Source organism: Astyanax mexicanus, chromosome 21, assembly GCF_023375975.1.
Source record: "Astyanax mexicanus isolate ESR-SI-001 chromosome 21, AstMex3_surface, whole genome shotgun sequence".
In the NCBI taxonomy this organism is placed as follows: Eukaryota; Metazoa; Chordata; class Actinopteri; order Characiformes; family Acestrorhamphidae; genus Astyanax; species Astyanax mexicanus.
Genome location: NC_064428.1, coordinates 15,738,667 through 15,756,849, shown reverse-complemented (window position 1 = coordinate 15,756,849; position 18,183 = coordinate 15,738,667). Strand labels below are relative to the sequence as shown.

General features: G+C 37.9%; 1 protein-coding gene across 2 annotated transcripts in view; it reads right to left on the bottom strand.

Moving 5' to 3' along the window:
- The window catches only part of micall2b (mical-like 2b), a 53,346-nt gene that overhangs the window by 13,253 nt on the left and 21,910 nt on the right, over positions 1–18,183 (bottom strand). Inside the window, exons 6-14 of one of the 2 annotated variants that reach the window (XM_049469832.1) lie at positions 16,394–16,831; positions 14,956–15,279; positions 8,288–8,469; positions 5,806–5,866; positions 3,553–3,758; positions 2,544–2,596; positions 1,458–1,584; positions 657–759; positions 132–205 (exon numbers count right to left, since the gene is read on the bottom strand). In XM_049469832.1, the coding sequence (XP_049325789.1) occupies positions 132–205; positions 657–759; positions 1,458–1,584; positions 2,544–2,596; positions 3,553–3,758; positions 5,806–5,866; positions 8,288–8,469; positions 14,956–15,279; positions 16,394–16,831 (1,568 nt within the window). The remainder of the gene's footprint in view (positions 1–131; positions 206–656; positions 760–1,457; positions 1,585–2,543; positions 2,597–3,552; positions 3,759–5,805; positions 5,867–8,287; positions 8,470–14,955; positions 15,280–16,393; positions 16,832–18,183) is intronic. The other variant, XM_049469833.1, reaches the window with a different exon arrangement.

Genomic DNA, 18,183 nt, shown 5'->3' with positions numbered 1-18,183 from the left:
CTTTTTTTAGAGAGTTATCATTTAGAACAAGTCATTGATTAGATCATTCTGCACACATAAATCAAGTCTTCTATACCTAAATACTTAAAATCTAACATTCTAAACCCAGCACACTTTTGTCCTTTTCTTACCTGGTGTTTCCATCAGTTTCCGAAGCTCCGCCTCCACAGTAGGCTGCTCTTCTTCCAGATCCTGGGTTCTTGCTCTATAATAAAAATATATCTAAGTAATTTAAACAGGGTTCATGCACTTTTTGAACAATACATTTCCATGATTTTTTTTATATCTTTGAGGCAAATTTTCATAACCATACACTTTTAAATCAGTGCATGGACAATAAAAACACAAATCAACTAAAACTATAATTGATTATAGTAGGTCTAAAATGAAACTGACACACAATTTTGAATAATTAAATTAAAATAGATTTTCTCCTTCTGTAAACGAAAACACTAAGGCCAAATTTCCATGTCTTTTCCAAAACGTTCTGGGTATTTTTATTTTTCCAAAACGTATCCAAATTTCTTAAATACCATACCTTTTCCAGTTTTTTCATGACTAAACGAACCCTCTTTAAATATGTTTATTATTAGTCATATTGTCACACCCGACACAGTTCTAGGCTTTTCAGTGATTCAGAGAGTACAGATACTCACATGTAGACCAGCTCAGACTCTCGGCGCATGTAAACCTGCTTGTTTCGGATGAGGTTGAACCAGTCCACCATTAAGTCGTTCATTAACGTGTCCTCTTCACCCTCTGAAAGACACTCACAGCAGTGTGAAACCAGCACACATTTAAACATATTAACACACTGTAACTGAACATCCTCTACTTCTCACAAGTGCCAACCAGCCAGGGTAACTTTATTCAAAGATATGATTAGAGTTCTTATCAATTACATAACTAATTACAATTTTCTTAAATTTAAATTAAAGATTTCTTTTTTAAATTAAAAACAGTAGTTTCTGAATGGGGAGAGGGCAAACTATTCAAATAAATGGTTATAAAGTGCTTCTGCTACACTTTCTAACTGCCACACACAGTACATCCATTTTTAAAACAGGGTGTCTGGCAACAACAGCTTTTGTTGGTTACCTGAGCTGCTAATGATGCGGATGAGCTACTGCGAACATGGAGATATTAGAACAGCAAACACAGTCTTCAGCTACTCATTCACACAAAATTTAACCAAAGAAAGACAGAATTATAACTGAAAAGAGCTGGCAAGCTAAAAATAAGCGCAACAGATTCCTATATAAAATCTGAATTTTTCTATCTGAAAAAAACTGCACCACAATAAATGCTTTAAAAGTTGCTTTTAGCATACAGACTGTGACTTTTTAAATCCAATCATTCTGTCCTATTACAATTCAGTTTATTTAAATTAATTCAATGTACTCATTACTTTTAAAACACTATATCATTTACTCCATTAGTTAAGCATGTTCACTTGCCTTCCTCCTCAGAGTTCCTGAGCTGCTTTTCCAGCTCTACTCCTTTCCTCTCCAGCTCATCCAGATTCATCTCAATCTCTTTCAGCTCTTGCATGATCTCTTCTTTAGGAATGTAGTTAGGATTCAGCTACAAAAAAAAAACAAAACAAAAAAGACAACACATTTGGTAAATAAATCAGGAAGATAATACTTAAACAACACACTATGAAGGTAAAAAAAAATATTATCAAAATGTCTCCAAAATGGTGAATGTACAGGAGAAGACAAGAATCCTTAAGCTGTAAACAAAAGCTAATGTAAAATAAGAGTGTTCCCATGTAATTTTACAGCATTTATATTGGTCTATTCATACAGAGGTATTTACACAGTGTACACAACAGATACAGGGTTCAAATGATGGAGAAAACTAAAAACAGACATAATTAAGATACATGGTTTTCATTGGACACCACTGAAGATTTTTTTATTTGAGTAAATTACCTTTTTACATTTTTTTTTTAAATGTCAATGTTTTGTCATATCACCAAAAATATAGTCAAAATATGGATATGGATATATCAAAAATACCCTTAATTACTGTGATATATTTTTAGGTCGTATCATCCATCTTTTGGTGACTACGCAAGAATGAGTCTATGCTGAGTTTACATTTTCAAAAGGTATTAAAATCTTATTTTTTCTTATTTTAAGCTCCGCGCGACAGTAGCTGAGCTCCGCGTGACAGTAGCTGAGCTCCGCACGACAGTAGCTGAGCTCCGCCATACAGCAAAAAAAAAGCTCTGCGCGACAGTAGCTGAGCTCCGCAGTACAGCTAAAAAGCTCCGCGGTACAGCTAAAAAGCTCCGCGCGACAGGGAAAGGAAAGGGGAGGAGAAGAGAGAAGGAAAAAAAGAGAGAAGGGAAGGAAAAAAAAAAAAAAAAAAAAAAAAAAAAAAAAAAAAACTCTGCACGACAGTTAAAAAGGCTCCGCTTTTTTGAAAATGAGAATCGATTCTGAATCGTTCAATGTTAGAAACGCGATTCGAGCTTGAATGGATTTTTTCCTGCACCCTGTAGTTTTCACAGTATAACTGTTTCAATCACAAACCTTAGGCTGTTCGGGTGTTTTCTCTGGAGTAGAGTTGCTGCCGGTTTTGGAATCTAAAACAAATAAAAGAACACAAAACAGAAATTAAGAACAATCCTACTGTCACAATTTTGTTACCAAAAAAATGCTAGGCAAAGTGAATCTATCTGTAAAGTGGTGGTACATGTGAAGCCATTTCTAATGATACTAGATAAACTAAATCACCATCTCTATCTGTTTGATAGCAGAATTTACCATGCGCACTGTTTACTGGTGTGTATGTGAGTGTGCACTGGTGTGTTTAATGCACAGATTGACTTTATTTCTTCCTGCCTCCACTTCCTCACTAGGACTTAAAACGACTCTTTCACTTTATCATTAGGACTAGCACGTTTCTCCTTTGATACATGTAAAAAAAAAAAAACGGTCACCATCTTTTTTTGAACTGTTTCCAAAAAGGATATGGGACAAGGGAGCTCGCACAATTAACCAATTAACTTTCCCCTAGCCAGATAAGCATGGCCAGTTGAGCTCTCTCAGACTCTGGCAGCTGATGCAGATGCAGTGTGATCCAATTATGAATTTTAAACTTGCAAAGCTTGGATCATGTAATATTGAATGCAATAATATCTGTATATATCTGTATTACTGCATGATACAGCTGTACATCCGGGGTCTAAATGACTTTGTTTACACCTCCAAGATAGATTTTTATTTTTTGTGTGATGTTTCTTTCAGCCAGCCATGCTGTTCTGTTCCCCTCTGCACTCTAATGGGCAAGCAGCCTCCACACACACACACACACACACACACACACACACACACACACACACACAAACCAGTTTAATTGATGTTGTAGCCTTTACACTGTTCAATCACTGTAAATCCTTGGTTTACATTGTGTTGGACAGAATGCTCCGAATGAAAACATGCCATCAGCTGCAAACCTAACCTGATCCAGACCGAGTAACAGTAATATATTTTTTAATTAAAAACACTAAACAATATATTGTCCATTAAAAACTATAACCTTTAGTGAAAGCTGATGTTCCGTTTTTGTGTGGGCTGGTCACAGGAGATCTCGGGCTTTCACCACTTGTAGAGATGGGGGAAAGGACAGAAGGTGCAGGACCAGAAGACCCAGAGCTACTTGAGCTCGGTGTTGTAGGAAGAGTCACAGAAACAGGTGTTTTACTCGGTACACTGGCTGGTGTGATGGTTTTAGGGGTTCCGGATCTGATGACCAATAGGAGAAGGAGGCAAAAAGAGATAAAAGATTAACAATTTTTAACTCACAACAACATGCGACATGCAGAGCAGCATCTTCTCACCTCTGAGTGGGTGAGAGTTAAGGAGGAGAAGGCAGAGAAGAGAGAAAGGCGCTCAGATGCGACAGGCCGCTGGTTTCGTGCGGCTGGGCGAGACGCGCTCGAGAGAGCCCATCTTAAAGCGTGATGGAGTAAGAGATACAGACGATCTGGAGATTCAAATCAACGAAAAAGCCAGAAAAGCCCAAGAAAAGGACCAATCAACTGACTGACTTGCGTCAAAAATGTACAAAAACATAAAAAAATAAAAAAATGAAGACCACACACAAAAAACACCTTTATCAAATTGAATCACAGTAAAATACGCCTGTTTTCAAACACAATTACAGCTCTGGAAAAAATAAAAGACCACCTAAAATAATGAAATTCTTGATTTGACCAAATTGAAAACCTCTGGAATATAATCAAGCGGAAGATGGATGATCACAAGCCATCAAACCAAGCTGAACTGCTTGAGTGTTTGCACCAGGAGTGGCATAAAGTTATTCAAAAGCAGTGTGTAAGATTGGTGGAGGAGAACATGCCAAGATGCATGAAAACTGTGATTAAAAACCAGGGTTGTTCTACGACATGACAATACTTTTATTTGGAATTTGGGAGAAATGTTGTCTGTATTTTATAGAATAAAACAACAATGTTCATTTCACTCAACCGTAAACCTATAAATAGCAAAATCAGAGAAACTGATTTAGAAACTAAAGTGGTCTCTTAATTTGTTCCACAGCTGTATATAAACTGAACATTTAAAATCCAGATTTGTTTGAGAAATCTTTTTTCTTATTTAATTCAATGAGCTGTTATTCTAAGAATGTTTAATATTGAATCAAACTACAGCACCAGTCAAACGTTTGGACACACTTTCTCATTAATATTTGTTCTTTATGTGTTGGATTATTTACTACAATGTAGATGTTGGAGAATCATTCGAGGTTTTACCTCATGAAACCTCATGAGAGAATGCCAAGAGTGGACTTAATGGGAAATCAAAGCAAAAGGTGCTACTCTGAAAAATGTAAAGTATAAACCATATTTTGGCTTGTTTAACACTTTTTGTTTACTTCATAACTGCATACGTGTTCCTTTAAAGTTTTGATATATTTAAAAAGGTGTGAAAAGTATTAACATTTATTACTCTGTAGGCAGAAGTATAGATACTAGAGTTTAAAATGCTAGAAGTTGAAGCATCAACTCAAGGTTTTCACTCTTTAAATAAAAGTGTAAAAGTACTGGTTTCAAAACTTCTTAAAGTATAAAAGGAAAAGTAACATAAAGAGAAAAAAAAAACTATAGTGCCTATAGTGCTCTATCCCGCCTCATTTTACTAAAAGCCATAATGACTATAATGTTCTATTAAAATGTTAATGTTGGTAATTTTGGGATGCACTAGGCTGTTCCCTGTTTCAGCTACATATATGCTGATTGTAAAGGAATGTATGGCATGACGTGTGCAGGTGTGATGGATCACAGTATAAACCAATAGGGTGTCGGAATAGTATATGTAAATACTTCTCATCCAATCACAATCAGACACACTCTATCTGGATAGAGATTTATCTGGATTTATTGAACAATAAGAAGCTAGAATGAAAACAAGCTGAAATGAAATAGGAGTAACAAGGTTGTTTTTAAAATGTATGTAGTAGAACGTTCAGATAATTTTGTGAAAGTGTAAAAAGTAAAAGTAAAAAGTTGCCATAATAATAATAATAATTACTCCAATAAAGTAACAATAACCAACATTTCTTCTTACTCCAACAAGTCACAATGTATTTATTATTCATAACTTGACACAGCTGATCTTTAGTATTAAACTAAAATAAAGAAAACAATTAAAACTAAGAAAAAAGATTAAATGAGAAGGGCTGTGTCCACACTCTTAACTAGGACTGTATGTTGGCGATAACTCTTAATTTATTTCACATATGAGAAAGTCCTAAATGCAAACCTAGACTTACTTTGTATCCTTGGCGATAGGCTTGAGCATCGCTCTCCAGTCAGAAGGTGCCTTGTCAGCTTCTAAAACAGGAGTCAAAAAGAATTAATCTATTTATTTTTTTTATTAGTGAGCCCCAGTTAACAGCACAACTCACAGCTTTACATCGCTAGCCAGCCTCAGTTAGCAGAGCTAGCAAGCCCCAGTTAGCATTGTAAGGCAGGCCCAGTTAGAATTGTTAGCCAGGCTCAGTCAGCAGCGCTAGCCAGCCTCAGTCAGCAGAGCTAGCCAGCCACAGTTAGCATTGTTAGCCAGGCCCAGTTAGCAGGGCTAGCCAGCCCCAGTCAGCAGCACTAGCCAGCCTCAGTTAGCAGAGCTAGCCAGCCTCAGTCAGCAGAGCTAGCCATCCTCAGTCAGCAGAGCTAGCCATCCTCAGTCAGCAGAGCTAGCCAGCCTCAGTTAGCAGAGCTAGCCAGCCTCAGTTAGCAGCGTTAGCCAGCCTCAGTTAGCAACGCTACACAGCCTCAGTTAGCAGCGCTAGCCAGCCCCAGTCAGCAGAGCTAGAGAGCCTCAGTTAGCAGAGCTAGCAAGCCCCAGTTCGAAACGCTAGCCAGGCCCAGTTAGCATTGTTAGCCAGGCTCAGTCAGCAGCGCTAGCCAGCCTCAGTTAGCAGAGCTAGCCAGCCACAGTTAGCATTGCTAGCCAGCCTCAGTCAGCAGAGCTAAAAAGTCCCAGTTAGCTAGGCCCAGTTAGCATTGCTAGCCAGGCCCAGTCAGCAGCGCTAGCCAGGCCCAGTTAGCAGCGCTAGCCAGCCCCAGTCAGCAGCACTAGCCAGCCTCAGTTAGCAGAGCTAGCCAGCCTCAGTCAGCAGAGCTAGCCATCCTCAGTCAGCAGAGCTAGCCAGCCTCAGTCAGCAGAGCTAGCCAGCCTCAGTCAGCAGAGCTAGCCAGCCTCAGTTAGCATTGTAAGGCAGGCCCAGTTAGAATTGTTAGCCAGGCCCAGTTAGAATTGTTAGCCAGGCCCAGTCAACAGCGCTCAGTTAGCAGTCTCAGTCTCAGTTAGCAGAGCTAGCAAGCCCCAGTTAGCAGAGCTAGCCAGCCTCAGTCAGCAGAGCTAGCCAGCCTCAGTTAGCAGCGCTAGCCAGCCTCAGTTAGCATTGTAAGGCAGGCCCAGTTAGAATTGTTAGCCAGGCCCAGTCAACAGCGCTAGCCAGTCTCAGTTAGCAGAGCTAGCAAGCCCCAGTTAGCAGAGCTAGCCAGCCTCAGTTAGCAGCGCTAGCCAACCTCAGTTAGCAACGCTACACAGCCTCAGTTAGCAACGCTACACAGCCTCAGTTAGCAGCGCTAGCCAGCCCCAGTTAGCATTGTTAGCCAGCCTCAGTCAGCAGAGCTAGAAAGCCTCAGTTAGCAGAGCTAGCAAGCCCCAGTTCGAAACGCTAGCCAGGCCCAGTTAGCATTGTTAGCCAGGCTCAGTCAGCAGCGCTAGCCAGCCTCAGTTAGCAGAGCTAGCCAGCCACAGTTAGCATTGCTAGCCAGCCTCAGTCAGCAGAGCTAGAAAGCCCCAGTTAGCTAGGTCCAGTTAGCATTGCTAGCCAGCCTCAGTCAGCAGAGCTAGCCAGCCTCAGTTAGCAGCGCTAGCCAGCCTCAGTTAGCATTGTAAGGCAGGCCCAGTTAGAATTGTTAGCCAGGCCCAGTCAACAGCGCTAGCCAGTCTCAGTTAGCAGAGCTAGCAAGCCCCAGTTAGCATTGTTAGCCAGGCCCAGTTAGCAGCGCTAGCCAGGCCCAGTCAGCAGCGCTAGCCAGCCTCAGTTAGCAGAGCTAGCCAGCCTCAGTCAGCAAAGCTAGCCATCCTCAGTCAGCAGAGCTAGCCAGCCTCAGTTAGCAGCGCTAGCCAGCCTCAGTTAGCAGAGCTAGCCAGCCTCAGTTAGCAGAGCTAGCCAGCCTCAGTTAGCAGCGCTAGCCAGCCTCAGTTAGCAACGCTACACAGCCTCAGTTAGCAGCGCTAGCCAGCCCCAGTAAGCAGAGCTAGCCAGCCTCAGTTAGCAGAGCTAGTCAGCCCCAGTAAGCAGAGCTAGCCAGCCTTCCCACATAGCTTGTTTTAACACGGTAAACACGCAGACTATAGTCCGATAAACTCACCTCTAAACAGTGAAAGAGCTAGCGCTGCTGTTAGCGGAACTTTATTAAAACTTCATTGAAACTTCCTTATAACGCTGGACTTCAGTTATGATTAATACATAAGGCGCACTGGACTTTAAGGAACACTGATGGTTTTTGGAAAAAAAAATACGAATTTTAAGAGGACCTTAAAGTGTATTTAAAAAAAAAAACAGTAATCAAATTGGGAGCCAGTCTTAGAGAGGTGTTTAGAGAGCCCGTGTTTCAATAATAATATCCATATTTGATCATTTATCATTGATATGATATATTGATATACTGCCCAGTTGCTAATAACACTAGGCTCTTATGAGGAGATCTCTGGAGATGTACTGATGTGTCTCTTACCTCTGTTAGTAGCAAGTGGTGTAGACGCTGCATTTGATGGCTCTTTATCTTTAGTTCTGCTCCAGCTGTGTGTTTTAGTTGAAGTGGGCGTGGCACTGAGGTCCAGATCTGCCTCCAGTGGTTTGAGACGGATTCTACCAGAGGGGCTTTTACTGCCGGCATCCACAGGAGAAACATTACTACTAACAGAAAAAACACACAGGGGAATAAAATCTGCTTTAACCCTTCTGCTCCACCAGGGGGCGAAATCAACCAGCTCATAGACAAAGTGGAAAATAAAGTATTTCCAGAAACCATCCAGTTACAAAGATCGCTTACATTTTACGGAGTAATAAAACAGTATAAAGCACTTTGTTAGGCATATTCACAAAATTACGTCCAAAATGGTTCTCATAAGGGGTGTGCCATATCATATATCATACATGATAAGAGTGTTATAATTTTTAAACAATAAAAAAAATCTATATTGTGGTTTTCTATTTTAAGGCTTTAAGGGTACTTTTGTTTCTTTATGTTTGTAGTTTAAATGCATGCACTAGTGTTCAATTACATTATTATTATTATTATTAGGGTTCAAGCACCGAAGGTGCGTAGAACCCTATTGTTTTTGCTAAGATTTTTCTTCTTATTATTATTATTATTATTATTATTATTAGGGTTCAAGCACCGAAGGTGCGTAGAACCCTATTGTTTTTGTTAAGATTTTTCTTATTATTATTATTATTATTCTTTTTCTCCTGAAAAAACAGTTGTGCAGCCTAAACCGTAAGTCATAGAGAAATGAAACTTGGTAGGTAGATGAAGGATCAGTGCATCTCGGTGGACAACAAAAATGGCACCGATTGGTCAAGTGGTGGCGCTATAAACAAGGAAATTCATTTTTCACAATTTTCTCAATAACTCAAAAACCATAAGACCTACATTCAAAATTCTTTTTTTGATGGATTCCTTGGGTCAATACCAACAACTTTCCTATTTGGACCATGCACTTCCGTCTATATAGATTTTTTGCTAATTTGCATAATATGCAAAACCTACTTTTGCAAACTAGTCCTAGGAATTTTGACCAATCCTGGCATGTTTGGTATCAAAACACTCGTGAGAGCATGCGCTTCAATATTCATTAAGAAAAAGTTGAAATATGTAAACAATATGGCCGCGATATGCAAATTAGTCCTTCCGGATATATGCCCCATTCACTTCAAGAGGTACATTTGGAGCACTGTTTCTCAGCAACCGTGCAACCTAGCAAGTTGAAACTTTGCATGCAGAATCTATCATACAGCCTCTAAAGGATGTTCAAAGGGCAACTTAATCAATCAACATGGCTGAACACCATCAGCCAATCAGCATTCAGCAGACATTTTGGCAGGCTGAATGTTGCCCAATCTGGATGATATTTGGCAGTTATGTTCAGGTGGAGACACTGTAGTGACCTGCAAAGTGCTGAAACAATCCGCCCACTGGGGGGCACTGTTCCAAAAAAACGAGTATATGTCAATCATGCTGTACTATTTTGACATCTAATTGTTTTTGCCATATTTAGTACAGTGGCTCTGACAAATTTCTCAATACAACTATGTTTAAAAAGTGCTTTGTTCATTCATAATTGCTAATTGTTTGAAAATAGCTATATTGAAACTACTCTCTGGATATTTGGCCTATCACCTGCATTTCAGTCTTGCTGCACACTGTAGAGTCTCTAGGTAAATGTTCATTAAAAACATTTGGGAAAATTTCACATACAATACTCTCCAGGCATCAAGCAATCTGTGCGTCCTTGGAATTTCTAACCTAAATTGCTGTAACTCTGCAGTATTTGCTGTAATGTCACAATGTTAATAACCTCTGTACAATATCACTCTGATGAAGCGCCATTTAATACAGAACTAGATTAAGAATAACTTGACATTACATGTCATATCAGAACATTCACTCCTTTGTGCCTCTTCTCAACATTAATAACAGGTGAAAGACTTTTGATCATTTCTAAATGTGACAGAATGTCTCCAAATGTGTTAGACCTTCTTACACATCACCATCCTATGCTCTAGTAGGCACCATTGTGCTAGTTGGTGCTTGATGAAGCGCCATTTAATTCAGAACTAGATTTATAATAACTTCGTAATTACATGTCATATCAGAACATTCACTCCTTTGTGTTAATTCATACTTGTTTGGTCAAACATTTCAGCTTGTTCTGCAAAGGTTCAAAGGTCAATCTGAATACCACTTTGTGAACATTCTGGTTGAAGCCACCTGATCAATACCAATAACATGTAGACACCTTTTGACTAGTTCTAACTCACTTAATGAATATCCTACAAAGTTCACTAGATTTACATGTGAATTTAAGCACTGATCAGGTTGAAAGGCCTCTGCTCAACATTAATAACAGGTGAAAAACTTGATAATTTCTAAATGTGACAGGGCATCTCCAATCATATTAGACCTTCTTACACATCACCATTCAATGCTCCAGTAGGCACCATTGTGCAAGTTGGTGCTTGAACCCGATGATTGCCGCTTGCGGCTATATTTATTATTATTATTATTATTATTATTATTCTTTTTCTCCTGTAAAAACAGTTGTGCAGCCTAAACCGTAAGTCATAGAGAAATGAAACTTGGTAGGTAGATGTAGGATCAGTGCATCTCGGTGGACAACAAAAATGGCACCGATTGGTCAAGTGGTGGCGCTATAAACAAGGAAATTCATTTTTCACAATTTTCTCAATAACTCAAAAACCATAAGACCTACATTCAAAATTCTTTTTTTGATGGATTCCTTGGGTCAATACCAACAACTTTCCAATTTGGACCATGCACTTCCGTCTATATAGATTTTGTGCTAATTTGCATAATATGCAAAACCTACTTTTGCAAACTAGTCCTAGGAATTTTGACCAATCCTGGCATGTTTGGTATCAAAACACTCCTGAGAGCATGCGCTTCAATATTCATTAAGAAAAAGTTGAAATATGTAAACAATATGGCCGCCATATGCAAATTAGTCCTTCCGGATATATGCCCCATTCACTTCAAGAGGTAAATTTGGAGCACTGTTTCTCAGCAACCGTGCAACCTAGCAAGTTGAAACTTTGCATGCAGAATCTATCATACAGCCTCTAAAGGATGTTCAAAGGGCAACTTAATCAATCAACAAGGCTGAACACCATCAGCCAATCAGCATTCAGCAGACATTTTGGCAGGCTGAATGTTGCCCAATCTGGATGATATTTGGCAGTTATGTTCAGGTGGAGACACTGTAGTGACCTGCAAAGTGCTGAAACAATCCGCCCACTGGGGGGCGCTGTTCCAAAAAAACGAGTATATGTCAATCATGCTGTACTATTTTGACATCTAATTGTTTTTGCCATATTTAGTACAGTGGCTCTGACAAATTTCTCAATACAACTATGTTTAAAAAGTGCTTTGTTCATTCATAATTGCTAATTGTTTGAAAATAGCTATATTGAAACTACTCTCTGAATATTTGGCCTATCACCTCCATTTCAGTCTTGCTGCACACTGTAGAGTCTCTAGGTAAATGTTCATTAAAAACATTTGTGAAAATTTCACATACAATACTCTCCAGGCATCAAGCAATCTGTGCGTCCTTGGAATTTCTAACCTAAATTGCTGTAACTCTGCAGTATTTGCTGTAATCTCACAATGTTAAAGACCTCTGTACAATATCACTCTGATGAAGCGCCATTTAATTGTGTTAGACCTTCTTACACATCACCATCCTATGCTCTAGTAGGCACCATTGTGCTAGTTGGTGCTTGATGAAGCGCCATTTAATTCAGAACTAGATTTATAATAACTTCGTAATTACATGTCATATCAGAACATTCACTCCTTTGTGTTAATTTAAACTTGTTTGGTCAAACATTTCAGCTTGTTCTGCAAAGGTTCAAAGGTCAATCTGAATACCACTTTGTGAACATTCTGGTTGAAGCCACCTGATCAATACCAATAACATGTAGACACCTTTTGACTAGTTCTAACTCACTTAATGAATATCCTACAAAGTTCACTAGATTTACATGTGAATTTAAGCACTGATCAGGTTGAAAGGCCTCTGCTCAACATTAATAACAGGTGAAAAACTTGATAATTTCTAAATGTGACTGGGCATCTCCAATCATATTAGACCTTCTTACACATCACCATTCAATGCTCCAGTAGGCACCATTGTGCAAGTTGGTGCTTGAACCCGATGATTGCCGCTTGCGGCTATATTTATTATTATTATTATTATTATTATTATTATTATTATTATTATTATTATTATTATTATTATTATAATAAATGTAAATGTTGAAATACAGGAAAAAATTAGAGACCACTTAAAATTATGATTCTTTTGTTTATTTTACCAAATTGAAAACAATATAATTAAGAGGAAGATGGATGATCCCAAGCTGAACTGCTTGAATTTTTTGCTCCAGGAGTAAAGGCATAAAGTTATCCAAAAGCAGTGTGTAAGACTGGTGGAGGAGAACATGCCAAGACGCATGAAAACTGTGATTAAAAATCAGGGTTATTCCACCAAATATTGATTTCTGATCTCTTAAAACTTCATGAATATGAACTTGTTTTTTGTATTATTTAAGGTCTGAAAACTGCCTCTTTTTTGTTACTTCTACCATTTCTCATTTTCTGCAAATAAATGCTCTAAATAACATTATTACTATTTGGAATTTGGGAGACATTTTGTCTGTTGTCTGTATAGAATAAAACAACAATGCTCATTTTAATCAAATATATACGTAAAAATTGCAAAATCAGAGAAAATGATTCAGAAACTGAAGTGGTCTCTTCATTTTTTCCAGAGCTGTATTTTCAGAATTCTGATATCTCAAAAATACTCTCAAATATTGTGATATTATTTTAGTACTATATCTCCCTAATGAGAGCACCCTGGTCATTTTAAAATTGGTATGTATCTTCAAAAAGGACACCAATACATGACTAGATTGTAAACAGCTTAAAACGTTTTTTAACTGCACTTTTTTTTTTTTACATTCCACCAGTCTGACTCAAATAAATTGTTTGCAGACTTTGGTGGCAATGAGGCAGATCCTGCACAAACACAGAAGGCCCATGTAGACCTACAGTGACTTGCAAAAGTATTTCACATTTTGTCACCTTACATCCACAAACTTAAATTAATTTTATAGAGATTTTAAGTGACAGACCAACACAAAATAGCACATAATTGTGAAGTGGAATGTGGAATGTCTTGTGGCAAACTGCAAATGGAACTTCTTATGTATTGTTTTCAACAGTGGTTTTCTTCTCGCAAGTCTTCCATAAAGGCCAGATTTGTGGAGTGCACAACTTTAAGTTGTCCTTTATACAGATTCTCCCACCTGATCAGTGGATTTCTGCACCCCCTCCAGAGTGACCATGGGCTTCCTGGCTGCTCTTCTTGCTCGATCTGTCAGTTTAGGTGAATGGCTGTGACTTGGTAGGTTTGCAGTTGTAGAACACTTTTTGTCATTTTGGATGATTGATTGAACAGTGCTCATGGGGATGCTTAAAGCCTGGGATATGTTTTTATAACCTAATCCTGTTTTAAACTTCTCCACACCTTTGACCTTTGAGCTGTCTGGTGAGTTCCCTGGTCTCCATGATGCTGTTTGTTCACTAGTTTTCTCTAACAAACCACTGAGGCCTTCACAGAGCAGGAGACTGAGACTAAATTACACACAGCTGGACTCTATTAACTAATTAAGTGACTTCTGAAGGCAGCTGATTGCACTGGATTTTATTTAGGGGTAAAGGTGGCTGAATACTTTTATTCTTTTCAGATTTTTATTTGATAAAAATGGGGAAAAGCATGCATCATTTTCGTTTCACTTGGCAATTATGTGCTACTCTTTAACTTAAACTCTCAAAGAAATATATTTAAGCTTGTTTTTGTAATGTGACAAAATGTGAAAAAGTTCAAAGGGTATGAAAACACTGCAAACAATGTTTTCCAGTCTAAAAATACACTGAACACTGTAGCATAATTAGGGAGTGTCTGATATATTTCATTTATAATATAATTTGTTAAGGCTTGGCTTTCTATACAGGGATTAAAGTTGAGGTCTGTCTATTTTAAGTCCTAAGACTTTGCATTTCAGTTTTAATAATAGTCAGTAAACAATATGAACAGGGAAAATAAAAATAAAATAAAAAAAACACTAGATTGTATCTGATCTACATTACCAGAAAAATACCTACATGGACCATTTGTATTCAAAAGACTAAAAAGAGTCATAAAAAAAAGGCATAACTACTTTCCTGCCAATCAATCAATCAACACAAGCAGATACATCTACCTGTCTGTTAACCTATCAGTATAAAAGGTGAATCTACTTATATCCAATCAAGGCAATGACTGTGCACCTACTTGAATGTCTACCAACCAAGAAAAGAAGTCATTATTATTTTTATAGAAAATGCATTGCTATATAATTTTCTGTCATATAAATACATGTTTTTCATTTATATTTTATAATAAATGCTTATTAATGCTTAGTCTCCTTTCTTGCTGTTTATTATATGCTTGCACTTTATAATGCAAAATCTGTCTGCTGCATTTACTTTATCCACTACTAATAATGCAAACACTGTGAAATCTGCTGTAATTCATGTGGTCATTAACTTACCTGGTACTATTAGTTGTTTTCAGGCCACTCGACCGCCAAGCTGAGCTACTGCTTTTGTTGGTGTCCTCAATCACCAGCTTGCTAATGACGGACTTGGCTTTCTCCTTCTCGTTCTCCTTTTCTTTATCCTTGTCTTTGGCCCAGTCTGACGGCCGCAGCAGAACCCTGCCTTTACCAGTGACACCGCCAGCTCCTGCAGCTCCTGCGTCCTTCGGTGGGTCAGTCATTGCACTAGATTTTCCAATGATTGGGCTTGCTGTGCCAAATTTGGTGACTGACACAGTACTCCCAGTACTCCCAGGACCAGTGCTCGACTCAAAGAACCTGTGGGTAACATAAGAAAAATAGATGCCAGTTGTGGAAGGGTAGAAAACTGCGACAGATTCAGTCACATTCCGTCATGTTTGGGTGAAAGGAAAACTGCAAGTTTACTTTTGGATTAAATAACTTTTTTTTGTAACAGAAAAATGTATATTTTGTACAAATAATGTATATTTTAGGCTAAAACCTAACTTAAATAAAAAAAATGCACTGTGTAACATGAAAAAAAATTGGAGAGTTTAAATACTTTTTTAACCCTTTCAGACCTGAATTATCTCCAGTGATGGGAAAAAAATATATAAGAAAAATATATAAGAATACTGTTTTCTTTCTGTAATGCACAAAAAGAAGACTCTTATATTTCTACTTAAATTTATATAGCAAATAAATCCAAATAATTAGAATATCGAATATTTCCATTGCATTTGATGTCTGTATGTAATACTTTAAATTTTATATGGACCTTTTTATTCCATAAACCATCTCAAAACTGTACAAAACATGATTGTTTTAACGATGTGATCTAAATCAGATTACATTAGTAAAAAATAACTGTTACTTTGCCTCAATGACCCTGGTACTACTGTTTTCCCAGTGCAGTGGGCGGTGCCAAGTTACTGTTTCATTGGTTTATAAGCTTGTTAATTGGCCTGGTTCATGGTCTGTTCTGAGAACAGTTCTGAAATAGTGTTGTGTGCAACAAAAAAATTAAAAATAAAGGAAATACATGAAGATGTCCGTTGTAATGGATGCAGGATCTGAAAGGGTTAAGGCACAATAATATTAGTATCCGATAACTGTACAGAGTTGTTTGGATAAAATTATGTAAGGGTATGTTTGAAAGAAAAGGAAAAAAAATAAAATAAAATAAAAAGAGACATTCATTCCAAAGATCACCATACCAACCGACAAGCATGGGGGTGGTAGTCTGATGCTCTGGGGTTGATTTGCTTATAGTATATTGCAAGAGTGAATGGACTAATTCTTCAACATGATCTCAAACTCTTATTTTTAATACCTTTAATTTCAGAAAAATCATAAATTAAGGAATAAATTAATTAATTAATAAATGATTGAATAAATGACCCAATAACTTTGTCTATTAGTTTATTCTTACCTCAGTCTGGCCTCCTGGTTCTTTATCACTGTGCTGCTGGGAGGTTTTGGGGACTCTGTGCGTGGTTTCTGATCCTGAGGACTCTTCACAGTTATGGTGACAGGTTCAGAGCGTGCTGGTGGGGGCTTAGACCGGGGGGTGGGTGTAGGGCTAGAGGAGTTATCAGTCTTACCAGACAGCCACGTATTGTTTGGTTTATACGGAGTGGAGCTCTTCACCAGACCTGCTGGAGGAGGGGAATTCTGGTCGGTCGGGGCGGGAGGTGTGATCCTGAAGGTTGGTGGTGTTTCTTTGATTCTGGGTGAAGTCTGTGTGACCGGTGCAGCCGGGGAAGATGGAGGCTTCAGTGTGTTTGAGTGAGTCTTGCAGATAAACGTGTTCGGCTCTTTCCCAGGCTTGTAAGTGCCAGACAGAAGAATGTTGGAGCACTCGTTGCACCTGTTGCAATGAAATAAAGACATCATTAAGCACCAAGCAAATATCTAGGCGTCAAGAGAACAATGGCCAATTTATTTTAGTGTTATTTTAATGTTAAGATTTTTTTCAGCAGTGGCAGGCCCACACTCGTCCCCTCAGAAAGCTGCTTTACACAGAAAGAGCTAGCAGACAATTTTTAATAAAAAAAAAGTAGTCTATCTGATAAATATAAATTAAATAAATTAAATGAAAAAATAAGAATTCATAACACCCTGCATTTCCACTGAGGAAATTTCACTTTACATGTGACTTAGTAGCACTCATGAGATGTATTTATGATTAAAATTGAACTTCTGAGTAAATGTATGATTAGAATCCACCAATTAAATAAATGTGAGACTAGAACAACACAACTGAAGTAAACGCATAACTAAAATAGCACTGTTGACATATTTGTAAATGTTTTGGGCTTTGTTGGTTTGTCTGCTGGGATATTAAATTGTGTTTTGTGTTAAACAAATATTTTTTAATTGTAGATTTGCAACTGCTATGTTTTTGAAATCAAGACAAGATACATTTAGGCCATGTTGTATTCATTCAACAGCAAAAACTGGCATTTTTAATGAAAACCCATGTTCAATATTTGCAGTGCCTGTGTCGAGGGGGCAACATCCCCTTTAAATTAGAAATTAGGCACAAATCTTTTTACTTCTGTAAACACACAACAAAGCAGCACACTAATGTAAATACTAATGTTCCCGTCAGACTTTTTAGATACTTCTGTGTCGGACCTACGCTGTACCCCTTACTAAAGCTTAGGTCCTCTATGACAGTTAAGTAATCCGAATATACTGTTCAATTAAGGACAGCAAAGGCCTTTAAACTGTGAGAATATGATGATTTGTTGCAAGAAGACAGAAACAGAAAAAAGCTAACAACACAGTGAAGCACAGCAAAAGCTTTAAATAGTGATGTTTGTTGATCTGTTTGTATGAAATATGAGAAAATAACCTGTAAGAATTGCGATGGCTGCTGTAAAAGAAGCTTAATATAAAACTGTATTAAAGGGATAAATAACATTTTAAATAATAGCAGCCTTTGAAATGCGATGGGTTAATATGTTTGTATGACATGACAAACACGGAATTAAGATTTGCTAATTATTTTAAATTGTGACATTGTAACTGAAAACTGTATAAATAAAATGTCAATTGATATTGAATGGATATTTTTCTTCTTAATGTCGGCAAAGCACTTTAAACTAGAAAATAATCGTCCCCTCTAACTTAAAAATTGGCCCTAGACAGCACCCTAAGTTTAAATGGTCAAAAAACGGCACTAAATATTTGGCTTTAAGACAAATGAATCACGGT